Here is a 21,451-nt window from a genome sequence, read left to right on the forward strand (position 1 = left end):
GGGTTCTGCTTATGAACTGATAACATCTCGTCTGCATCAATCTGTAGAGGGATCTGACTGTTGTCTTTCCTAATCCACTAGTACATGACCGGGAGAAAAACACACCTTGCACACACAATGCGAGTTGAGTTGTGTTGCCTCATGTCAGGGCCGAACAATTAAAAAAATTATTGGTAAAGTATAGTAGGCTGAGCCCTTTTAAAAAACTTAAAATTTCTGCACACCCACAGCAGATGTTCAGGAGGAGTTAGAGGACTTCTTTCCTTGTTGGTGTGAACTAGGCCTGTGGTGCAGCAACCCAACCAAGAGCAGGACTCAGTCTGTACTCTGGGGAACGTTGACGTTCCTCCAATAAGGGCAAGCTGAAATTGAGCATTTATATAGTAGCAGCAGCAGGTGCAGCCTAATTGTTAGCACCACCTGTGTTGCAAGACGCTGCTCTGTTAAAGGGCCCAGTCTTCTCCTCTTATCTCCAACCGTAAAGGAGCCGGGAGCCTCAAATCTTTTGGGGTCTTCTGCAGCTGAGTCCTCCAAGTCACAGGATGGCAGCACTGCATCCTCAGGCCAGATGGTAGCATTAGTCCCGCAGGTCCATCTAAGAGCACTTTGGGGCCAGCCCTGCATAGCCTTCCCCTTCAGCTTCAGGGTCCTCTCCCTCATCCCCTGAAGATGAGAAATCCAACTCCAGGGTTGTGACATGAGTCTTGTCAAGACCCTGGTCAACAATGGACTTTGGAACATTCAAGATACATCTAGATTTATGAAATTTTAGTAGAGAGCCTGCTGTGGAAACACACTTGTTGCACTGTGCATGCTGCTTTCTCTCCCACATTGAGTTTAGCAGGCACCATTTTATTTACCCCCCCCCCCCCGAATTTGTATGGTGCCTTTCAGGGTTAAAGCTTTCCCAAGGCTAATCTTCATATTTGTGGCTGTGCTGAGTGGCTCTTCCCCCTTCCTTGCCAGAGTAATTTTTCTACATCAAAAAAATTACTCCTTTTTTAATAGGGTGGGAGACTGTACTTATGGTACTTAAGAATGTAAAAAGAAAAGAAAAAAGGATGGTCTGCTTGAAGCATGATGGGTTTGTCACGGTGATTTAACTTTTGATTCGATGTTCACTCTGTCTGTCAAATGCAGTTAAAAACTTTCCTCGTTTGGGTGTTGTCAATATCCTTTGCAAGAGGGAGGGCTGGGTCACCCCAAGACATTTTGCTGCCTGAGGTGGATAAGATGAGGTGAGCAAAATAAGTAAGCTGCTTCCCTGCAGTTAGGTGTCAAACTACCAAATATTTTTTTGAGAAAATAATTTGGAAGCAAACGTTTAAAAAACAAGCTTGTTGGGGTTTTTTAAAAATCTTGTCTGTCCACACAGAGCTTTCCAAGGCAGTTAACAAGAATAAAGAACAGATATAATACAGCAAAAGAAAGATTGTAAAGATTACAATATAAACTAAACACTATATGGCATAAAAAACCAAACAATCAAGCTATAAAGCAGCAAAACAACGAGAAACCAAAACCCACAAACCAATAAAGTTGTAAAAGCAGAAGTCAATATAATACAGTGGTACCTCGCAAGACGAAATTAATTCGTTCTGCGAGTTTTTTCCTCTTGCAATTTTTTCGTCTTGCGAAGCACGGATTTTGGAAAAGCTTCAAAAATCACCAAAGTCTTCAAAAACCTCAAAAAAGGCTACCACACCGCGTGCTATGAGTTGCTCCTCGAAGTGAATGCACGGTTTTAAGAAAAAGGAAACAAACTTTCAAGACAAAGGAAACAAACTTGCAAGACGTTTTTGTCTTGTGAAGCAAGCCCATAGGGAAATTTGTCTTGCGAAGCAACTCAAAAAACGAAAAACTCTTTCGTCTTGCGAGTTTTTTGTCTTACGAGACATTCGTCTTGCGAGGTACCACTGTATATGAGCCCACAAATGCATTCTCCAGGTTGCAAGTGGTGACTGCAGATGGTATTCAACTAAGTTTTATTCAGAGTAGACTGACTAAAACTAATGAATATAACCAAGTTAGGCCAATTCATTTCAGTGGGTCTACCCCAAATAAAACTCGGTTGAATACCATGCTGTATCTTTCCATCTGGTGACAACTCGCTCCAGTGCTGAGTGGTATACAGAAGAAGGCTTGTCCAGTCCTAATGCCAGTTGGATGCACTTGGATGCTGTGAGAGCTCTGATAAGTCCATGCCCTTCTCCTGTGTCTGGAACACAGGAGAAAAGTGGGACCTTCAAAACCAGAGAGTCCTCTCTTCTGAGTTCCTCTGGAGTTAGCATGGCATCAGGCAAGAGGCAGGTTATATAGTAATGCTGCCTGCACCATTTTGCTCTTCTTGGCTCTCCACGTAAGTTGTAAGAATTGCTTTGCTACGTCAGAACAAGATTCCATCTAGTCCATCATTCTGTTTCCAGCAGTTTCGTCCTTTGGGCTGATCCATCGGGGCAGCTCTTAAGTTCTTAATGTCTGAACCGAGGCAGCATGGACTAAGCCGGTTAACTGCCTACATTTGTTCCTTTGCAGAGGAAATTCTCTTGCGAGTTCTGGCGATCACAAGTTATGCTCTGCCTGAAAGCTTACAAAGGTAATGCCACTTCATTCAGAAAACGGGTGGGTTCAGTTATTTGGGCTCTTCTCTCCCATTTATGCAATTGGTAGCTGCAGAGCGTGGTGTATCTCTTTTCTCCACCATCGTTACTCAGGGCAAGTTCATACATGTGTGTTACAGAATGAAAATTTTACAGGAAATATGTGTATCCGTGTGTTTTGGAAAGTTGATTGTTTGTTGTATATATCAACACCTCTTAAGATACCGTAACCAGATTTTGCATGACGGGTCCTGAGATCAAGGAGCAGGTTTTCGTCTACGTTGGCATACAGTTAGACACCATTTTGAATCAAGATGGCAGACAGAGCTTTACAAAACTGTTGGTGTTAACCACTGATTTAAAAAACGCACCGATATTTTGGTTTCTTAGAGTTCCCAAGCAATGCTGGGAACGAGAATTTCTCTCTGTCTGTAAAGTCACAAAGAAGTCAATTCAGCGGTAAAAGAATTCAGAGAACCCAGAGTCCTGACCCTGCAATCAAAGTCAATGGTCAGGGGAGGATACTCAGAAACTTGCCATTTTTACAGAGATGTGATGGCATGAGCATGAGTGGAGCTTGCGGTTTGTGTGGGAGGTCCCTCTTTCAGTCCACGGCATCTCCAGTAAAAAACAACAACAAAAAACTCTGAAGGTGACAGTGCTTTTGAGAGCACCACTGTTTGGAAGGTTTCATTCCCCTTGGAACAATTTTTCCCCACTTCAGCCTGTGCTGCAGGTATAGTTTTTAAACTTAAATCCTGCAAAACCTGATTACCAGAGGTGAAACTGGGTGTGAGTGTGCACTGTACAGTTACATCAACACCACTATGCATCTAAAGCAGGGGCCATCAAAAGTTTTTGTGGCTTGGGCCGGTTCACAGTTCGCAGACGCATTTCCTGCACTCCTTCTGGCGTGGAGGAGGTGTGCGCAGCTTCCCATTGGCTGCAGGAGCTTACTGCAACCAATGGAAAGCTGGCCAGAGTCATGGAAGGCAGTCTCCACTCTGCTCCCTGCCGATTTAGCACGGCACACAGGAGCTGACCGAGCAGGCGGCGGGAGTCCATGGGCTGGTTAAACGACCCCCATGGGCTGCTTGTGGCCCATGGGCCTTATGTTGCCGACCCCTGATCTAAAGCATATTTACAGCATATATAAAGCACATGGCTTCCCTCAAAGAATCCTGGGAGCAGTAGTTTGTTATGGGTGCTGGAATTTGCAGCTGTGTGAGAGGTAAACTCAGGGTTCTTTGTGGGAAACCATGTTTGTTAAGTGTGCCTTAGATGTACGGTATAGAATGTGACCTAAAAGTGGCAATCCCTCTTTCAAATCTTAATGTGGGGAAGCCAGAAAGTTGCTTTAATCCATGTCAGATTATTAGTCCATCTAGCTCATTTACAGGCAGCGTGACTCTCCAGTATTTCAGAGTGCCAATCTTGATCACGTCTCTGACGTGTGGTTCCATCCCTTGCTTTGGGACATGAAATCGTGGCCATGAGTCTCAGCCAAAAGTCTGACGTATGCCTGGAAATGAAGTCAGTGCTCTGGAAGTCAGTCTGGGTATTTAAAGTGAAAAGTAAGAAATCCACAGGAGAGTAAAGGAAGTGTTGGTTTTGGCAGAGGTGTGAGAAGCTGAACTGCCAATCAGCCAAAGCTAGGATGACATAGCTAATGTAGGTGTGTGCAAATCTGTGGCTTAATCTACCAAACCGCTGGATTAGCATGTGGGTAAACCAGGTAGGTCTGTGCCTTAAATCCCCATTCAAGACAGAAATTAATTGTATTGGCCTAACACCTGGCTTCCCATCTATAAAATAGTATTGAAGTTGCATATAATAACTGGATAAAAGCACCATATACCGTATTTTTCGCCCTATAGGACGCACCGTCCCATAAGGCACACCTAGTTTTTTGGGTGGGAAATAAAGGGGGGAAAAATTATTCCCCCCCCCCCAGGTGCGGGGCTGGGGCGGGGGAAGCCCGAGCTTCCCCCAGCCCCCAGAACAGGCAACTCTCCGCAAGCTGTGGGAGCCCGGCGCCGGGCTCCTGCGCCTTGTGGAGAGCTGCGCGAAGCCTGGAGAGCGAGAGGGGTCAGTGCGCACCGACTCCTCTTGCTCTCCAGGCTTCAGCGAAAGCCTGCATTCGCCCCATAGGACGCACACACATTTCCCCTTCATTTTTGGAGGGGGAAAAGTGCGTCCTATGGGGCGAAAAATACGGTAAATCTCTGCCAGCGACCATTAAGGAATGTTCACTAAAAATTGTGCATGGTGTATAACACTGATGTGCCTATCCTCTATAAAGCCCAGTAGTTTCCCATTCTGTTGCAGAGGATGCCAAATTATGGGTACTTACCACCATTTGTGGTGGGAATGTCCACACATTAATCTCTGGTGTAATATAGTCTGGCAAACAGCCATAATGGAATCATCACAGAAATTGAAGGTGGCAAGGGGAGAGAGAAAAACAAGATGATTTATACACTTGATGGTATACTTTTATTAAATATACAAATGAAGCAACACAGAGACAAGAAATGCCTACAACATATATTGTGATATGGTGTAGATAAGTGGGTAATACTATTACTATTCTGTGTTTTTCCAAAACAAAACAAATTCCTTCCAGTAGCACCTTAAAGACCAACTAAGTCAGTTCTTGGTATGAGCTTTCGTGTGCATGCACACTTCTTCAGGTATCTGAAGAAGTGTGCATGCACACGAAAGCTCATACCAAGAACTGACTTAGTTGGTCTTTAAGGTGCTACTGGAAGGAATTTGTTTTGTTTTGACTATGGCAGACCAACACAGCTACCTATCTGTAACTGTGTTTTTCCAAGTTAATTTACTGAAGTTGGCTTACTGCAACCAGCTCATTATGATGTACTGTAAAATGACGTGTTGTATTGTACCCTCTTAGTGACCCATTTTTTTTTGTCAGTGGTATCATGTTTTATTATGCTTGTACGATGTTGTAACATAAATTTTAAAAATAACAACAGAACATGCAAAAACATGGCTGTGTTACCAAAAAGCAGGTATTAAAGACGCTATGGAAATATTTGAAACGGGTAACTTAACAACACTTAAAACAGGCTTCTTCAAACTCTGCCCTCAAGATGTTTTTGGCCTACAACTCCCATGATCCCTAGCTAGCAGGACCAGTGGTCAGGGATGATGGGAATTGTAGTCCCAAAACAGCTGGAGGGCAGAGTTTGAGGAAGCCTGACTTAGAAGGTATTTATAGAAATATAGCCCAATGACAGCTAATTAAAGGGAGAGTGCTGTTGCACCCATGCCTTGCTTGCAGGCTTCCAGTGGGCATCTGGTTGGTTTCTGTGAGAATAAGGTGCTGGATTAGATGGGCTTTTGGCCCGACCTAGCAAGGCTTCTCTTATGTTCTTAAATTCATAAGAGATTATTTAAATCGGGATGTTAATGGAAAAATGCAAACAAATTTAAGCAAATCAGTACTGTAAAAGACTGAGACAGAAGAATACTTTGTGTAAAAATATAGTTTCTTACAAATGGTTAGTATACTCTGCCATTGTGCTCTGGCCCCCCCCTCCCTTTAGTGTACAACTGGTCTACCCCTGCAAATCCCACCCTACAGGCACTTCATATATTGCCAGGTGGAGTGCTTAAAATAGCGTGTGTCCCCGCTTTCCAGTAAGTGGCCATAGCATTTAGGGAAGAGCTGTAGCTTGGAAGAATCTCTGTTTGCATGTGGACATCCCCGGCATTTCCAGGTAGAGCTAGGACAGACTCCCTTCCCGAAGCCCTGAATAGCTGCTGCCAGTCAGTGTAGACAATACTGAGCTACGTGGACCAAGGCAGCTTCCTATGTTCTCCTCTGATTAGCCAGAGACGTTTCTTCCCTGTCTAGGAGTGTATAATGGAGTCTTCCTTTTCTCTTTCGCAGTTTGAAGTGCCGGAGATGTGCAGTAGTAGGAAATGGACACCGGCTCAGAAACAGCTCTATGGGAGAAGCTATTAACAAATACGATGTTGTGATCAGGTACTTAGATGCATCAGGGTCTGTGATCTTTCACAGCAGTGCAGCCAGTTTCTTTGAATCCTGTTTTGCTACGTGGAACTGAATGGGGCTGTTTGTAACAGTGGCATCCTCCCAGTGGATCCTTCCCCTCTGCAAGTTGTACTTACCTCATCTACTGACACCACCACTTTCCACTTTCCCGCCTTGCTACCCCCATCAGCGGCAGCAAATAATGTGAAGGAGGAGATGGGGAAATGCACAGCATGATAACATTAGAGCACTAACCACATACACACCCTACTGTATTACAGAGCAGGAAGAATATGACTAAGTGATGTTGTTTTTACTGGCAGCCCAGTGCTTTCCGTAACATATATGTGTTCTTGGGAAGAGACCCATAAATGTCCTCTGGGTTTGGTTGTGCATTATGGTTTCCCTCTGAATTGATGGATCAGCAGATAAAGTAAACGCTGAGTTGCACTCTAGCTGAGACGTGTTCTTGGACTCCAGCTCCCTTCCTCCTTGAGCTTTGGCCACTCTCACTGGAGCTGATAGGTGTAGTTCAACAACATTTGGAGGATACTCCTCTTGGCTGCTTCTGCTCTAGCTTGTTCCAAGTAAAAGCAGTGGCTAGGCATAAAAGAAGAGGGTAACTGCAGCCACCCTGTAGTATATAACGTGGACATGTGGCAGATACCCGTTGGTCAACCTCCTGTGCTTGGGTTCGTTCTCATAAAACGACGAAATGCCTGCCTATGTTCTGCCAATGGTGCAAACTTCCCTTCCTCCTCTCTGCCCCACTGCAGATTGAACAATGCACCAGTTTATGGTTATGAGAGTGACGTGGGCTCCAAGACCACTATGCGGCTCTTCTACCCGGAGTCAGCACATTTCAACCCCCAAAGAGAAAACAATCCAGACACATTGCTCGTGCTGGTGCCATTCAAACCCATGGATTTCCAGTGGATGGAAACAATATTGCACGACAAGAAAAGGGTAAGTTATTGGGAGATGAAGACTAGTGCATCTCCTGGTCCACTTCCTCTGATCCAGAAGCCCTTTCTTTTACCCCCAGGGATACAGAAAGCTGCCTTATATTGAGCCAGGCCATTGGTCCATCTAGTTCTCAGCATTTTCTGGACTGAGTGGCAGCAGTTCTTTAGGGTTTCATGCAGAAGCTTTTCCCAACCCCAGATGGGGACACCAGGGATTGAACCTAGGACCTTCTACAAGTGAGACAGATGCTCTACCACCCTGAGCATGTTCTTCAGAAGCATGGCAATTTGTTTTGTTTGTCCATGCAACCCTGCAGGCATTGTATTGGACTCAGCTCTGGAAGACCTGCTTTTGCCATGGTCTTCTATGGTAGACATGGACAAATGCTAAATTCTCAGCTTATAAAAATGGGAATAGCAACCTATCTTCTAGAGTGGTGGCGTGGGTGAAAATGAGAACCAAGGCAATTGAAGTAGGCATGGAAGAGCATTCTGGTCTTGCTCAGAGATATTGTCATCTCCAGGCGGCCTAAAGATACAGAGAGAGCGTCCCATCTGAAGCACAGAGATCAGATCCTAGGGTATAACACCAGAAAGCCACCAATGGGAAATGACTTTCACTGCCCCACTTTTTCCTCCTGCTTAAACCCAGCTCAGCTCTCTTGCTTTGATTCTGCTCTTGAGAGCAAAGAGCACCTGGCTAACCTATCTTAATCCTCTTTTCCAGGTTCGGAAGGGCTTTTGGAAACAGCCTCCCTTAATTTGGGATGCGAATCCTGAGCAAGTGCGAATCCTGAACCCGTATTTTATGGAAATAACTGCTGCCAAATTGCTTAAGCTTCCAATGAAGCAGCTGAAGAAGTTAAAACAGGTAAGAGTGGTAAGCATGGGAGGGAGGGAGGGAGGGGGGGACAAGTTATAGGAGTTGAGGTTTATTCCTAAAAGGAGCAAAGCACTCTTTCTCTTGAAATTCTCAAGATGAGATTGTGCTTGATTGTCTCCAAGCTGTGATCTCTCCTGTAATGTGGCACCTGGATATATTGGGACCCAAATACACATGATGTGGCTGATCTGTGAGTGGATCTCCAGGCATCTGTCTTTAAAGCTTAAAATCAGTGGTGAGAGTAGAGTGTAAATGGCCTCAGAACAGTGGTGCCAGGTGTGTGTCTCTGTGTTAACCCTCCCCCCGTGTTATATTTCCTTTAACATATTTTCCCCTGCCCCAAATCTGTTAGACCAGTGGGACAAGGGCAGGGGGAAAATGATACAATATGGATGCCTGTATCTCTTTCCCCTGCCCTCTAGCAGGATTTTGATTTTGATTGGGGAAAACAGCACAGGAGGCAAAGTGTTAATTGTGGCTCTTTCCCAGTGCTGGTATCCTGAGACATTTCACTTCTCAACTTGTATCTGCCACTTATTTTAAGCATTTAAACACACATACTCTCTCTGTGTGTGTCTAAACACACTGTCTGTGTCTGTCTGTCTGTGTTTGTCTGTCTGTCTGCCTCTCTCTCTCTCTCTCTCTCTCTCTCTCTCTCTCTGTGTGTGTGTGTGTGTCTGTCCTCCCCCTACCTCTCTAAACACAGATCATCTGTATCCCATGCTCCTAGGAGCATCCTTTAGCCTGGAAAGTAGAAGATATGAATGTTGTCCATGCAGGGCAGAAAGCTAATTTTTGAATCAGAAGTATGTTCAATTAACTGACATTTCAGGTGCAGATGTATTTATTTTTTTAGTCACAGTTTAAATGTCACTTGGGTGGGGAAACCACCTCAGCTCAGCCTGCACTGCTTTTCCAAATCAGGGTGAGGCGACTTGTAAGATATTTCACCCTAGTTCTCACTGAAGTGGTAAAGTCTATGCCTGTGCCTTATCACCTCAGGCTGCAGGTGGGGGCTTGCATGACGAAATGCTTCTTTGTGCTAAATTTATTTAAATACATCCCTGCACATAGAAGATGAGTGTGTTAAAGGCTAGGAGAGAACCCTCCCCCCAGATGTACTAGTTGTCCCTCAAATGAGCTGTGTTTGTGTGGAGGAGCATTTACTCATGGGAGTCCCAGCCTGTAGTCTGAAGTGGTACAGCCCAGGAAGATGTTTACCACTTCAAAGACACCTGGGCCTTAGTTCATGTCATCTCAGGACACACTGCTTTTTACGTTCAGTGTTGTTTGCTATCCTGTTGGCAACTTCTAGATCGGACAGGCTGTACATCTGCCAGTGTTTGCAAAGTGTCGCAAACAGTGTCTTGTTTTTTACCATTGCCTTGACAACTTTAGAACTACTTTTTATGTGTGTGGCAGTTATCAGGAAGCATTTCTATGGCTGACGTTTCAAAGCCGATGAGAAACTCTTCTACCAAGGTTTTGAAACTACACTTTATCTAAGATGCTGTCATCACACCTGTGCAAACACAGACATTGTTTTGGGACAATAAAGCTGAGCGCGCTGATATTCTTCGTTTTATTGTTTTAAGAAAGTCTGCAGTCTAGGGATGGGGAAAGCCTCTGGAATGAATAGGAACTCCCCCCTCGATACCAATTACAGGCAAAAGGTGTGTGTGTGTGAAAATGTATAGATTAAGAGCATAAGGAGAGCTTGCTGGATCAGGCCAGTGGCCCATATAGTCCAGCATCCTGTTCTTACAGTTGCCTGTGAGAAACCAGCAAGCAGGATTCAAGCACAAGCGCACTCTCGCCTCCTGTGGTTTCTAGCAACTGATATTCAGAAGTATTGCTTCCTCCCTGCTATGGAGGCAGAGCATAGTCAAAGCAGCCCTGTAAAGCAGGTTAGGGGTCAGAGGCAGGGACCGGCAAAGGTCACCCAGTAAACTTTGTGGTTGGGAGGTGATTTGAACCTGGGTGTCCCCCCTGATCAGGGTCAAGCCTTCTGGCCCAGCCTTCCTCAATCTGGTGCCCTCCAGATGTTTTGGGCTGTAACTCCCATCAATTGAAGGTTGCTCCAATCACTAAACCATCCTGGCTTCTCAAGGTAAGTTTTGTGCCAAGAGAAAGTCAACCCAGCATCATGTTCCTCTGTCTTCCTCTAGAAACCAACCACAGGATTAGTGGCTATCACCTTAGCATTGCACTTCTGTGACATAGTTCATATTGCGGGCTTTGGATACCCTGACTCCAAGAAGCAGACCATTCACTACTACGAGCAAGTCACATTGAAGTCGATGACTGTGAGTAACCATTGCCTCTCTTGTCAGATGAATATAATATAAGAAGCTGCTTGTATAGGGAAAGTCCAGACAATCGTCCACCGACTTAATAAATTGAGATGTGAACAAGACTTTAGCCACTTTGTACGAGCCAACGAACAAATCAGAAAGTCTGCAGTTAACTGTAGTTTCACATTTTGTCTGGACTAGGAAATTATAGCCTCAGAACAAGCCAGGATGTCAAACCAGGTTTGAACCTAGTTTAATATTCTGGCTTGTAAAAAAAACAACTATTAACCATTCACAGATGGAAGAAAAGCAAGCAAGCAAGCAAGCAAGCAAGCAAGCAAGCAAGCAAGAAAGAAAGAAACTTGTTCATTAAAAAAACCCAACATTGTGACTAACCAGTTTTCTTAGGGCATTAACCTTTCACGGACTAGGTTTAATCAGATTTATGAGTGGCATGTCCTATGTATATATACAGATGAGCGTAAATTAGGGGCAGGGAATATGTGGTCCTCCAGATGTTGTTGGACTCCATCAGCTCCAGCCACTATGGCCAGTAAATGATGGCCATGGGAGTTGTAGTCTGACAGTGCCCGGAGGGCCACAGGTTGCCCATCCCTGGTGCAAAAGAAAAACAGGTTGGAAGTAAATAGCAAGTATGCAAGATGACCCTTCACAGCAGGAGTAGCGAACCCTTTTTCAACCTGAGGCTAAACTAATGATTAGCCACATGCCACCAGCAGGTGTGGTTATTCTGTACTTCTGTGTGAGGGCATGCATGCATGCATGCACACTGACTGCACATACACAAACCACATGTACAAGGACATAGCATTGGAGTGTGATGTGGGTGTGAAATGTTTGCCTTTTACACTTCACAGACAGATTTTATCTCCCCATCTCTGCTGATCATCACGGTGCTGAGATGGAAGAGTTTTTTTATGCTGTTTAACAGATTGCTCTTTAAAGAGCAGGCAGAGTGCTTTATCTCCTGATCTCAGTGCTGAGCACTGAGTCACGATGTGGACTTCAAACCAGTTTTGGATGATATATCAATATATCGCCCAGCCCTACTGCATGGTCTAATGTGTTTCTCATTGCCTTCTCTTACAGGGTTCAGAACACAATATCTCACATGAGGCATTAGCAATAAAAAAGATGCTTGAACTGGGTGTCATCAAGAACCTCACCTACTTCTGATGGAAAATGGACTGCCGTTTTGAGGGTTTTTTTCTGAGCCAGCTGCTGGTCCAACACAGCTGCCCATGGCTAGCTGTCCCTTGCCCCCCCACCCCCAAGATTGACTGGTGTGGAGACCCTGCAGCTTCACTCGAAACACTGGGGTGGAAGTGTGTGACCCCTAGATGTATTGGCAGCAAGGGATGGAGATGGTCTGGAAAGTGGTTGGTTGATGGCAGCAGCTGGAAGCAGGGTGGATGCTGCCTTCTACAGAGTCCTCTTTGCACGGACTGTTGCAGGATTTTCTCTGCATCAAGTTGAGACTTTTAGAAACAGAAGTTCCCGAAATCTTCACTCGTGGCAGAGAAGAGCCTTTGGGAGGCCAATGACTGAGCTGCCTGTGGGCCTCAAGGGTGGGACAAGTGACATTCCCATGGGGGGGTCAAATTATCACCCCTGTGGCACCTTGAGATCTTAATCACTTTTGCCTTCTGACTCTGGGAAGTGTAGTGGCAGCTGCTGTTTCTGTTGAAACGATGTTAGGTGTCACCGGACAGAGCAGGGGGGCAACTGAATGAAGGATTATTAGCTGCCTGCCATATTTAATGTTTCTGTTTGAATGAGACAAAAGTGTACCGGTTCAAGTCCTCTGTGCAGTGAAGGAGTTTGGAATACCCAGGAGAAAGCTGTTAGGGATGGTGGGAGTTGATAATGTTGATTTCTCTCTCTCATCCAGTTCTTATTTTTTGGAGTCTGCGACATAAGGGGAGGATACCCTACAGTATTTGATAAGTGGTTTTTTTTTTACTTAAAGGTGCCGAGCTGAACATGGGTGTTTCTGGGCACTTCGCTGGAAGTAAATCCTCCTTCTGTGAAGGGTGTGTGTGTGTGTGTTTGTGTGTGTGTGAGAGAGAATGAGAGTATGTCCGTCCAGTATACGAAGTCTGTTCTTAAATATAAGCTGTAGGCTTTCCCCCCCTCTAGCATTTGGGAGTTACTTCCCATCAGACATAAGACTCCAATACAAAGGAAATGGCATAACCAAAGCTGAATGTTGAAGGAAAGGAGGAGAGGGGAAGGGGGGAGATAGTTGGGAATTGTGTATCCGTTTTGTAGGGGGGGGGGAGGAAAAAAATGTTTTATTATTCCTTGCTCACAAAACCTAAATTCTGCACTACGCCTTTGTCTTTTCTAGTAGCAGGATGAGTGTTCTGGTCATTTAGGACGAAGGCTCTTCTCATGCGCCTAAGAATGGGGCAAATGTTGAAGTAAGCTGCCAGATTAAGTAGGCAGAGAATTAGGGGGAGTGGTCCAGACATTTCAGAAATGGGCCTCTGGTCAAATGTTCTAGTATTGCCTGACAAGTGCTTGGAAGAGACTCTCCTCCAAATATTGTTTGGGGCTAGTTGTGCAAAAATCAATACTTTAACCCCCCCCTTCTTTTAATTTCAGCTCTGAGATCAAAGTATATCTCTTAAATTTGCTTACTGTTGGTTAAAGCGTCTGAATTGATTGCTGCACAGTTTGGAACCTTGTATTTCATCCATGAGGGGAAGAAGACAAAGGGAGGAAGGTGACAATATAATTTCCCTGTCCACCACCTGCCACATCTTGTGTGCACAACCACCGTGCCTTAGCTGTGATTGCAAGTGCCCAACTTGGAAGGGCCTGCTGGGAATGTAACCTCCTTATGGCTTAGGCCATCACACCTATTGCCAAGAAGGCAACTGACTGAATTGAGTTGCTCATGTTATGTCCCTTTGAGAATGCACATAGAGCTTCAACTTGGGAACTGGTTTGTTGCAGAAATCCAGACTGATCCCCGGAAGAAAAAGAGTTCTTAAATGTTGTTATTTCAAAGGAGTTTGAATCCTACAGAGAATGTTGGAAGTATCTTTCCTGGTTAAGCAATTACTGCAGTTCAGTGTTAAGTAATTTAATAAATTAAATTTAAAAATACCCTTTGCAAATCATGCATCTTTTGTAGAATAAGCTTGATATTTATTACCAATGAAGTTTTCCTTGCGGTTTAGGACAATCAAGAGCAATTTCATGCAGTGTGGTGGTGATTTGGGACCATCTCTTAGAGATGGAAGAGGATTTTTCACCTGCAGCTGGTTTCTAGCCCCATAAAGGGTGACAACAATGATGGATTGTTCCATGTCATATCCATACAAAGCAGGAATGATATTATGGAACAAAGCACAATTCATTGCATTGTTGGAATTATCAATACAGTCATACCTCGGAATGTTCAACTTCCAAAACGTTCGGAAACCAAAGTGTGGCTTCCGATTGGCTGCAGGAAGCTCCTGCAGCCAATTGGAAGCCCTGGAGGACGTTCGGGTTCCAAAGAACGGTTGCAAACCAGAACACTAACTTTGTGTTTGCGGCATTCAGCAGCCAAAACTTCTGAGTACCAAGGCATTCAGGATCCAAGGTACGGCTGTATTGCTAGGGTTTTTTTAAAACTGTAAGTTGCCTTGAGGGTCCTTTTTGGTCTGAAAGGCAACTCCTAAATTCTTTTAGAAATAGATTCCCTGGGGATTGAGGGGAATTAGTACTCTTTGCTAGAGTGGCAAGTGTGGACAGACTTCAACCTGTGGCAAGAGTGCCACCAGATGGGAACCAAAGGATCAGTCGAAAGAATGACTTCTCTGTTGCAAGGCTCAGCTGCATACGCCATGGGATATGGCTTATGACTGGATGTCTTAGGATTTCACTCTTGAGGGCTCATAAGTTGGAACGGTCTTACGGGCCTGTTGGAATTTGTCAGCATTGCAGTCTCCCTGGCTATTACATCTTGAAAGTTTTAAGTGCTTTGCTATTTATTTAAGTTATATTCTGCTCTTTCTCTTGAAGGAGCCCGGGGTGGCCAGCTCACACTTTTCTCTGTAATCATGATGTGCACTGATTGGTTTTCATCACAAAAAAGCCATAGGTTCTGAAGGGGAGACACATTTCTCTATACACGTGTAAAGATGAGTGGATTTAATTCCTAGTTTATGCTGCAGACACAACTTGGCCTTGGGGCTGGTGGCTTCAAGAGCCCTTTCTCGAAACACATCTGACATAAACAACTGGGGAATCAGCTTTGAGGAACTTTTTCAGTTGTGTATACCAAGCTTCCTGCCCAGTCTGTCAGTTTGTTTGTTTTTTTATAATAATATTTATTGAGTTTCACAGAAAAAAGGTTCACAAAAACAAAACAAAAATGAAAATACATATACACACATAAAAAAGCAAAAGCAAAACCAAAACTTAAAAAGAAAATTTAAGAAAAGAAAAATCCCTTTTTCAAATATCATAACATTCATTAACTTATTTTCCTGACTTCCTCACATCTCCCTTTTTTGTATCCCATTTAAAAGTTTAGACAGCAAATTCATATCTTCTTAATTTTACCCTTAGTTAATTATCCTCACGAATTTTTACTTCTAATCATATTGCTAGTACCCCTTCATTTCATTCCAACATCATACGCATTCAAAAATTTTACAATGTTTCTGTAAATACATCTTAAATTTCTTCCAGTCTTCCTCCACCGACTCTTCTCCCTGATCCCGGATTCTGCCAGTCATTTCCGCCAGCCCAGTCTGTCAGTTTGGAGACCTACGGAATTGGATTGGGTCTGAAATACCATAGCCTTCCCATCCTTTATGTATGTATGTATTTGCAAACATGTATGGACATCTGATGACAAAAGGTTTCAAAACGGTATACAGCATATTAAAAACAACATGAAATAACTGATATTCAGAAGTCTCTACCATATAGAACTACAAAAGCAAACAAAGCAGCGTCGCTACTCCTAGAAGGCTTGAAAGCAGCCAGCTGTTGACTGGGAAGTGTGTGCCATCATGCTAAATGCTTTTTCTGGCTGCCAAATGAACCTTGGATGTACGTGGCACCACCAGATGACCCCCGTGACCAAGTCCTGCATGGTTCAGGGCCTTAAAATCTTTCTCTCTAGTAGGTATAAAGCCAAAAGGAAACAGGACTGGCAGGTTTCTACAGGTAGGTAATTACAAAGCAGAGAATAAACATGGGGTATTCCTCAGCCCTCCAGATGTTGCTGGTCTTCAACACACACCATCCCTAACGGATGGGAGTCTAAACATCTGGAAGGCACCAAATTGCTGAAGTCTGATTAAAATGTTTTCAGACTAGCCAATTGTCAAGCTCTTAAAATTCAGGGCTTTTGTTTTTTATGTTGTTCACCAACCTTAGAGTGCTACATTGGAAATTCAGATTTTCATATATCCTCCATGTATGAAGACAGTGTCTTCAAACACAGCAGATGTGTTGAAAATTTTTGATATTTGGGTGAATTTTCACTACTTTTGACTAATTGAAACAATATCGCCTGTACTAGAGATGCATATTATATATTTCTTTAGAGCAATTTTATCTCACTGTTTAGCCAAAAACAGCTTACAGGCAATCAAGTAAAACAAGACAGGTTGTGCCCATAGGGTTACACTGCAAAAAACCCAACACTCAATGAGAAAGGGATATGGAAGAAAGAGGGAGGGTAAAAGAATTCAAGCACCAATCATTAAAAGTTAAACATTCTTATAATAATCAACTGCTAGGGAAAGAACAATGGAGCTGTTTTTTTCAGCGGAGCGGATTGAATGGGCTTTGTTCACCATCTCTCCCACAGAGACAACCTGCTGTAATGGCCACTACCAGGTGACAGTTGAAGAAGAGAAGGCCCAGGGATGCTACTTATTGTCTCACATATATCATTCCACCCCATTTAGTCCTGTCACTGTAATGGACTTCTGTAGGAAAGTAAATATTGATGGCCATTTCCACTTGAATGACATAGTGTGGAACTAAAAGAAGGGTAGACTCCACGTGCAGGTTGACACAAGTCTGCAGTTTCCAAAATCCTGCATGTGCAATGGGCCAAAGCTGCTTATGGGGTGTGTCCCCATTATTCATTATTCTCATTTAAAAAAAAAATAGGATAATAGCTCACATTCTTGGCAGCATCCTGTGTTCAAATAAAACATTGGGTTTGCTAAGAGTGTTGAATCTAGAGCAGGCATGTCCAAAGTCCGTTTCGGGGGCCTAATCCAGTCTCTGTGGCAGTTTATTCCTGGGGTTGTAGGGTAAAATCCTTAAGAAAGCTCAACAACTTCAGTCCTAAAAAAAGAGGTTAACAACTTTGGTCGGCCCTCACGGCCCTCCACTTCATCAAATCTGGCCCTCTGGAAAAAGTTTGGACACCACTGCTAAGGATTAAAGCGTTCAAGAGAAGCAGAGAAGGGGTCTGGATACTGACCCCCCCATGCCGCTTCCGTTGGGAAAGGGGTGTGGTTTAAGCAGCCTGGTCGCTCCACCCCTTCCCATTGTGCCCTGCCCCTTTCCCTGCAAGGGTTCAGGTGAGTGCAAAATGCCTTGGGGTGCAGCAAGCTTTTCGGGGGGCTGGGGGGAGGATGCAATGCCAGTGGGATAGTGGAGGGGGAGATAGTAGGTGGGGGAGGGAGAGAGAACCTCCCCCCCCAAAAATGAAGGGAGGTGGGTGTGCAGCTGATGTCCGTCCCCCCCATTTAGCGTATTCTGATAAGCAATATGGATACTGTACTATAAACACATGCAGAAATACAAACGTTTCCTAAATTTCAGCTGAGTTTCCTGCATTCCAGGGGGTTGGACAACCTATTTCTTAATAGGTTTAATTGGATTTGGTGCTTTTTCTCTGCATGTCATTCCTTGAACAGCTTCCTGTGCAAAGATTTGACTAGTGTTGTTTGGAGAGAAATGCAGCTCCTGGGCTGAAAAATGTCCCCCTCCTGCCCTCCTTGCGTTTGAAATTCTAGAATATGACACTGCCTCTTTCCCTCAGTTGCTATGTCTGCTTGTGACATCACAGGAGACCATACATAGACAGGGTGGGGGGAAACTAAGCCTTGTTAATAAAGAAATGATGATTAAGGGACCCCCCCCCCCTTGTGACACGTGTGGCATGTGGACTCCATGGCACCTTCAGAAACCCTGCCTGGCCCTCCCATTTTTAAAGAGTTTCCCCCAAATCTGTTAGTTTTTACAGTGCTGCAAGACTGTTTGTTTTGGCAGTTGAGGGATTGGTATTATTTATTCATTTTGCCCTTTGTGAGAGATAAACAAACTGGTTCCTTTGACTTAAGGTCTCTGGATCCTTTTAAATAAAGTGATCTGGACAAAATGGGTGAATTAGGAACTATTTCTGGGTTAGCGGAGTCTGTAACCTGAAGCGTCTGTAACCCAAGGTAGCACTGTACAGTGGTTACATACACTTCAGGTTACATACACTTCAGGTTCCATACGCTTCAGGTTACAGACTCCGCTAACCCAGAAATAGTACCTCGGGTTAAGAACTTTGCTTCAAGATGAGAACAGAAATCGTGCTCCAGTGGCGCGGTGGCAGCAGGAGGCCCCATTAGCTAAAGGGGTGTTTCAGGTTAAGAACGGACCTCTGGAACGAATTAAGTACTTAACCCGAGGTACCACTGTACTGGAAAACCTAAGGTCACTGTTAAGTGGCAGGCATTCCCCCTTGAATCTGCCTTATGACTTCAGCATTGCCACTACAGAGTGACAGTGTCATCATAATTTCACCATGGCAACCAGCTGCTTCATTTCCGCTTATTTGAAAGGCAGGTCATTGAGTATTTATTTTATTTATTTCTTTTTGTATATAATATTTATTAAGTTTTCCATTTTAATAATCCGAAAAGAACCACATTAAAACATTCCAAATTACAATACAATCAAAAAGCCAAGTATAAATGCCAAATTCTGTATCTTTGGGTGGCTTCCCAAGCTCTGAATTTCACGGAGTGCTAATAATCTAATATCACATTGCATTTCTTAATTAGTGAACAAACCATTCTGATGTTAATGCTTCACTTAATTTTCATTTATGTTTACAACCACTGGTCTGCTCAAACTTTCGTCTTCATAGTTCTGTGTGAAATACTTTTGCCAACAGGAGCCATAATACGCCACAGTCCCAGACAAAAAGACACCATTAGCTCTGGGCAGCCATCCAGAGTTCCCTTCCGTAGTCTCGCACCATCTCCCAAAATGCTGGTACCTCTGCATTTTGCAGTGTGGTGTAGTGGTTAAGAGCGGTAGTCTCCTAATCTGGGGAACCGGGTTCGCGTCTCCGCTCCTCCACATGCAGCTGCTGGGTGACCTTGGGCCAGTCACACTTCTCTGAAGTCTCTCAGCCCCACTCACCTCACAGAGTGTTTGTTGTGGGGCAGGAAGGGAAAGGAGAATGTTAGCCGCTTTGAGACTCCTTAGGGTAGTGATAAAGCGAGATATCAAATCCAAACTCTTCTTCTTCTTCTTCAAAAACAAAGTAGCTCCAGTCCAGAATTTTTCCCTTCCACCGAGGAGATAGCAGCAGTGTTCTTTCAAACCCCCTTGCGTATTTCAAACCGTTACCTTTCGGGAGAGGTTTGTCAGGTAAAACTGCAAATACATACATATCAAAAGAGAATAAAAAAGGCTCACTTCCCCCTGGGGTATACAATTAATCCATCAATTAATTCAGCGAGTGGGTCAGTCCTTTGTACTGTTGTTTCTGCTCCTCAGCGATCTTTAGTTTCATTTTCTACATGCAGAGATATTTTAACTGCATCATAAAAAAGGTAAAGGACCCCCGTCCAGTCGCAGACAACTCTCAGGTTGCGGTGCTTATCTCGCTTTACAGGCCGAATACCATCTCCTAGGTTGCCACCCCTTGGAACTTCTGAGGGTTAGGAAAACTACCAAGAGGGCCGTTCTGCTCAGCATCTGAGAGGACCTGTAGGGAAGGAGGTGACTTTAGATGCGTGGTGGGCAAACTTGGCCCTCCAGATGTTTTGAGACTACAACTCCCATCATCCCTAGCTAACAGAACCAGTGGTCAGGGATGATGGGAGTTGTAGTCCCAAACATCTGGAGGGCCAAGTTTGGCCACCACTGCTTTAGATATTCGTGGGCTAAGGCTTTATGTACTAATGTGAGGGCCTGGAAGTGAACTGACAACCAGGGCAGCTGGCCATTAATCCAGTTGTCGCCTTTTGGACAAGTTGAAGTGTAGGGCTGTAGGTGCTACAAGGCATATGAGGGAGGTTCTGAAGGAGGATGTTTGGTGGCTATTTGGGAAAATGGCTTCCATAGACATACGCAAACCTGCATATATCTACTCGATCTCTCCACCCCAGGTTGAAATGAAACCAGGTTGAAGCACAACAATACTTAAGGAGACCACCACTCCTTTAAGATGATTATAGGCTGTGTAAAAATGTTGAATTTCAGTTCCTCTAGGATGTGTTTCGGTTGCTCATAAAATGTGTGATTCAACAGAGCTGCAAAGGGTGTCCTTATTGAAGCTAGGCAGATGCAGCAACTATTTTAATTATGTTCGTGATATCGCAACACTATTAAAAGAAACAAAAGAACATTCACATTAGCTCTTTTATAGGACAGTGATGAGGCTACATTCTCTAATTAAAGACCTGGCTGCCTTATGCTAGCTGATAAATAAAGCAGACAACATAAATGAATGCCAACAACCCCACAGACAATCTAAACATGTTTCTCAAAGGCCCTTTATAGCACTCCCCCCCACCTCCCGGAGCTACAAGACCAAATAAAGTCTTACATCTCACCTCAGCACCGATGATCTCAGACACATTCAGACACACAATGCTCCTTCTAGTCATTTCCCCTTCCTGTCCCTGCAGTAGAAAGATATTAATAAGTTTGTTATGATTACAGGAAGACTATATGTGCTCACAATCCTCTAAAGCACAATAAGACTGCTAAGAACTGATTAAAGAAAATGTTTTTAATATCTAAACATACATCATGATGCTTTTGATCCTGTGTTTGAAGACTGGTGTGTCCCTTAAATCGCAAGAGTGGGAAACCTTTCTTCAGGCCAAGGGACACATTCCCTTCTGTGCAATCTTGTGGGGGCCACATGTCAGTGGTGGGCAGGGCCAGAGGTCAAAGTGGGCCTTATATATATTTACAGTAAGCTGGTTTCTACAAACATTTATACACTCTCCGTATCATCAATCTAGGAAAGCAAGAAGCATGACCAAGTGTTCAAGGTAGGCTCATTCCAGCCTGGCAAAAAACACTCAAGGAGGCTGCGAAGTCGGGACACTGAGGGGGTGTGGCCTGGAGAGATGGGGCGTGGCTTGGGGACAGTCCCAAGGGCCATATAGAAAGGCCTAGGGAGCCGCATTCTGCTGCTGGGCCTCAGGTTCCCCACCCCTGCAGGGTAGACATGGCTGGTGCCCAGTGAGCCAGTGTGGTGTAGTGGTTAAGAGCAGTGGACTCGTAATCTGGTGAATCGGGTTCGCGTCTCCGCTCCTCCACATGCAGCTGCTGGGTGACCTTGGGCTAGTCACACTTCTTGAAGTCTCTCAGCCCCCCTCACCTCACAGAGTGTTGGTTGTGGGGGAGGAAGGGAAAGGAGATTGTGAGCCGCTTTGAGACTCCTTCAGATAGTGATA

At 44.3% G+C, this 21,451-nt stretch overlaps 1 protein-coding gene and 1 long non-coding RNA gene across 18 annotated transcripts in view; one reads left to right on the plus strand and one right to left on the minus strand.

Annotated features, from left to right (window-relative positions):
- The window catches only part of ST3GAL4 (ST3 beta-galactoside alpha-2,3-sialyltransferase 4), a 171,224-nt gene extending 157,323 nt beyond the window's left edge, over positions 1–13,901 (plus strand). For all 17 annotated transcript variants that reach the window (XM_081844448.1, XM_081844437.1, XM_081844447.1 and 14 more), the window contains 6 exons: positions 2,536–2,596; positions 6,520–6,615; positions 7,401–7,590; positions 8,317–8,460; positions 10,641–10,778; positions 11,877–13,901. In XM_081844448.1, the coding sequence (XP_081700574.1) occupies positions 2,536–2,596; positions 6,520–6,615; positions 7,401–7,590; positions 8,317–8,460; positions 10,641–10,778; positions 11,877–11,963 (716 nt within the window). In that variant the 3' untranslated portion in view covers positions 11,964–13,901. The remainder of the gene's footprint in view (positions 1–2,535; positions 2,597–6,519; positions 6,616–7,400; positions 7,591–8,316; positions 8,461–10,640; positions 10,779–11,876) is intronic.
- Positions 13,902–19,302: 5,401 nt separating this feature from the next.
- On the minus strand, positions 19,303–21,192 carry LOC309331910. Its single transcript, XR_014152005.1, has 3 exons — positions 20,793–21,192; positions 20,597–20,665; positions 19,303–19,412 (listed from the first exon to the last, which is right to left on the minus strand). It is a non-coding gene; the product is annotated as an uncharacterized lncRNA (long non-coding RNA).
- Between the last annotated feature and the right edge of the window lie 259 nt (positions 21,193–21,451).

Source organism: Podarcis erhardii (genome assembly GCF_964252035.2).
Source record: "Podarcis erhardii genome assembly, chromosome: 16".
NCBI lineage: Eukaryota > Metazoa > Chordata > Lepidosauria > Squamata > Lacertidae > Podarcis > Podarcis erhardii.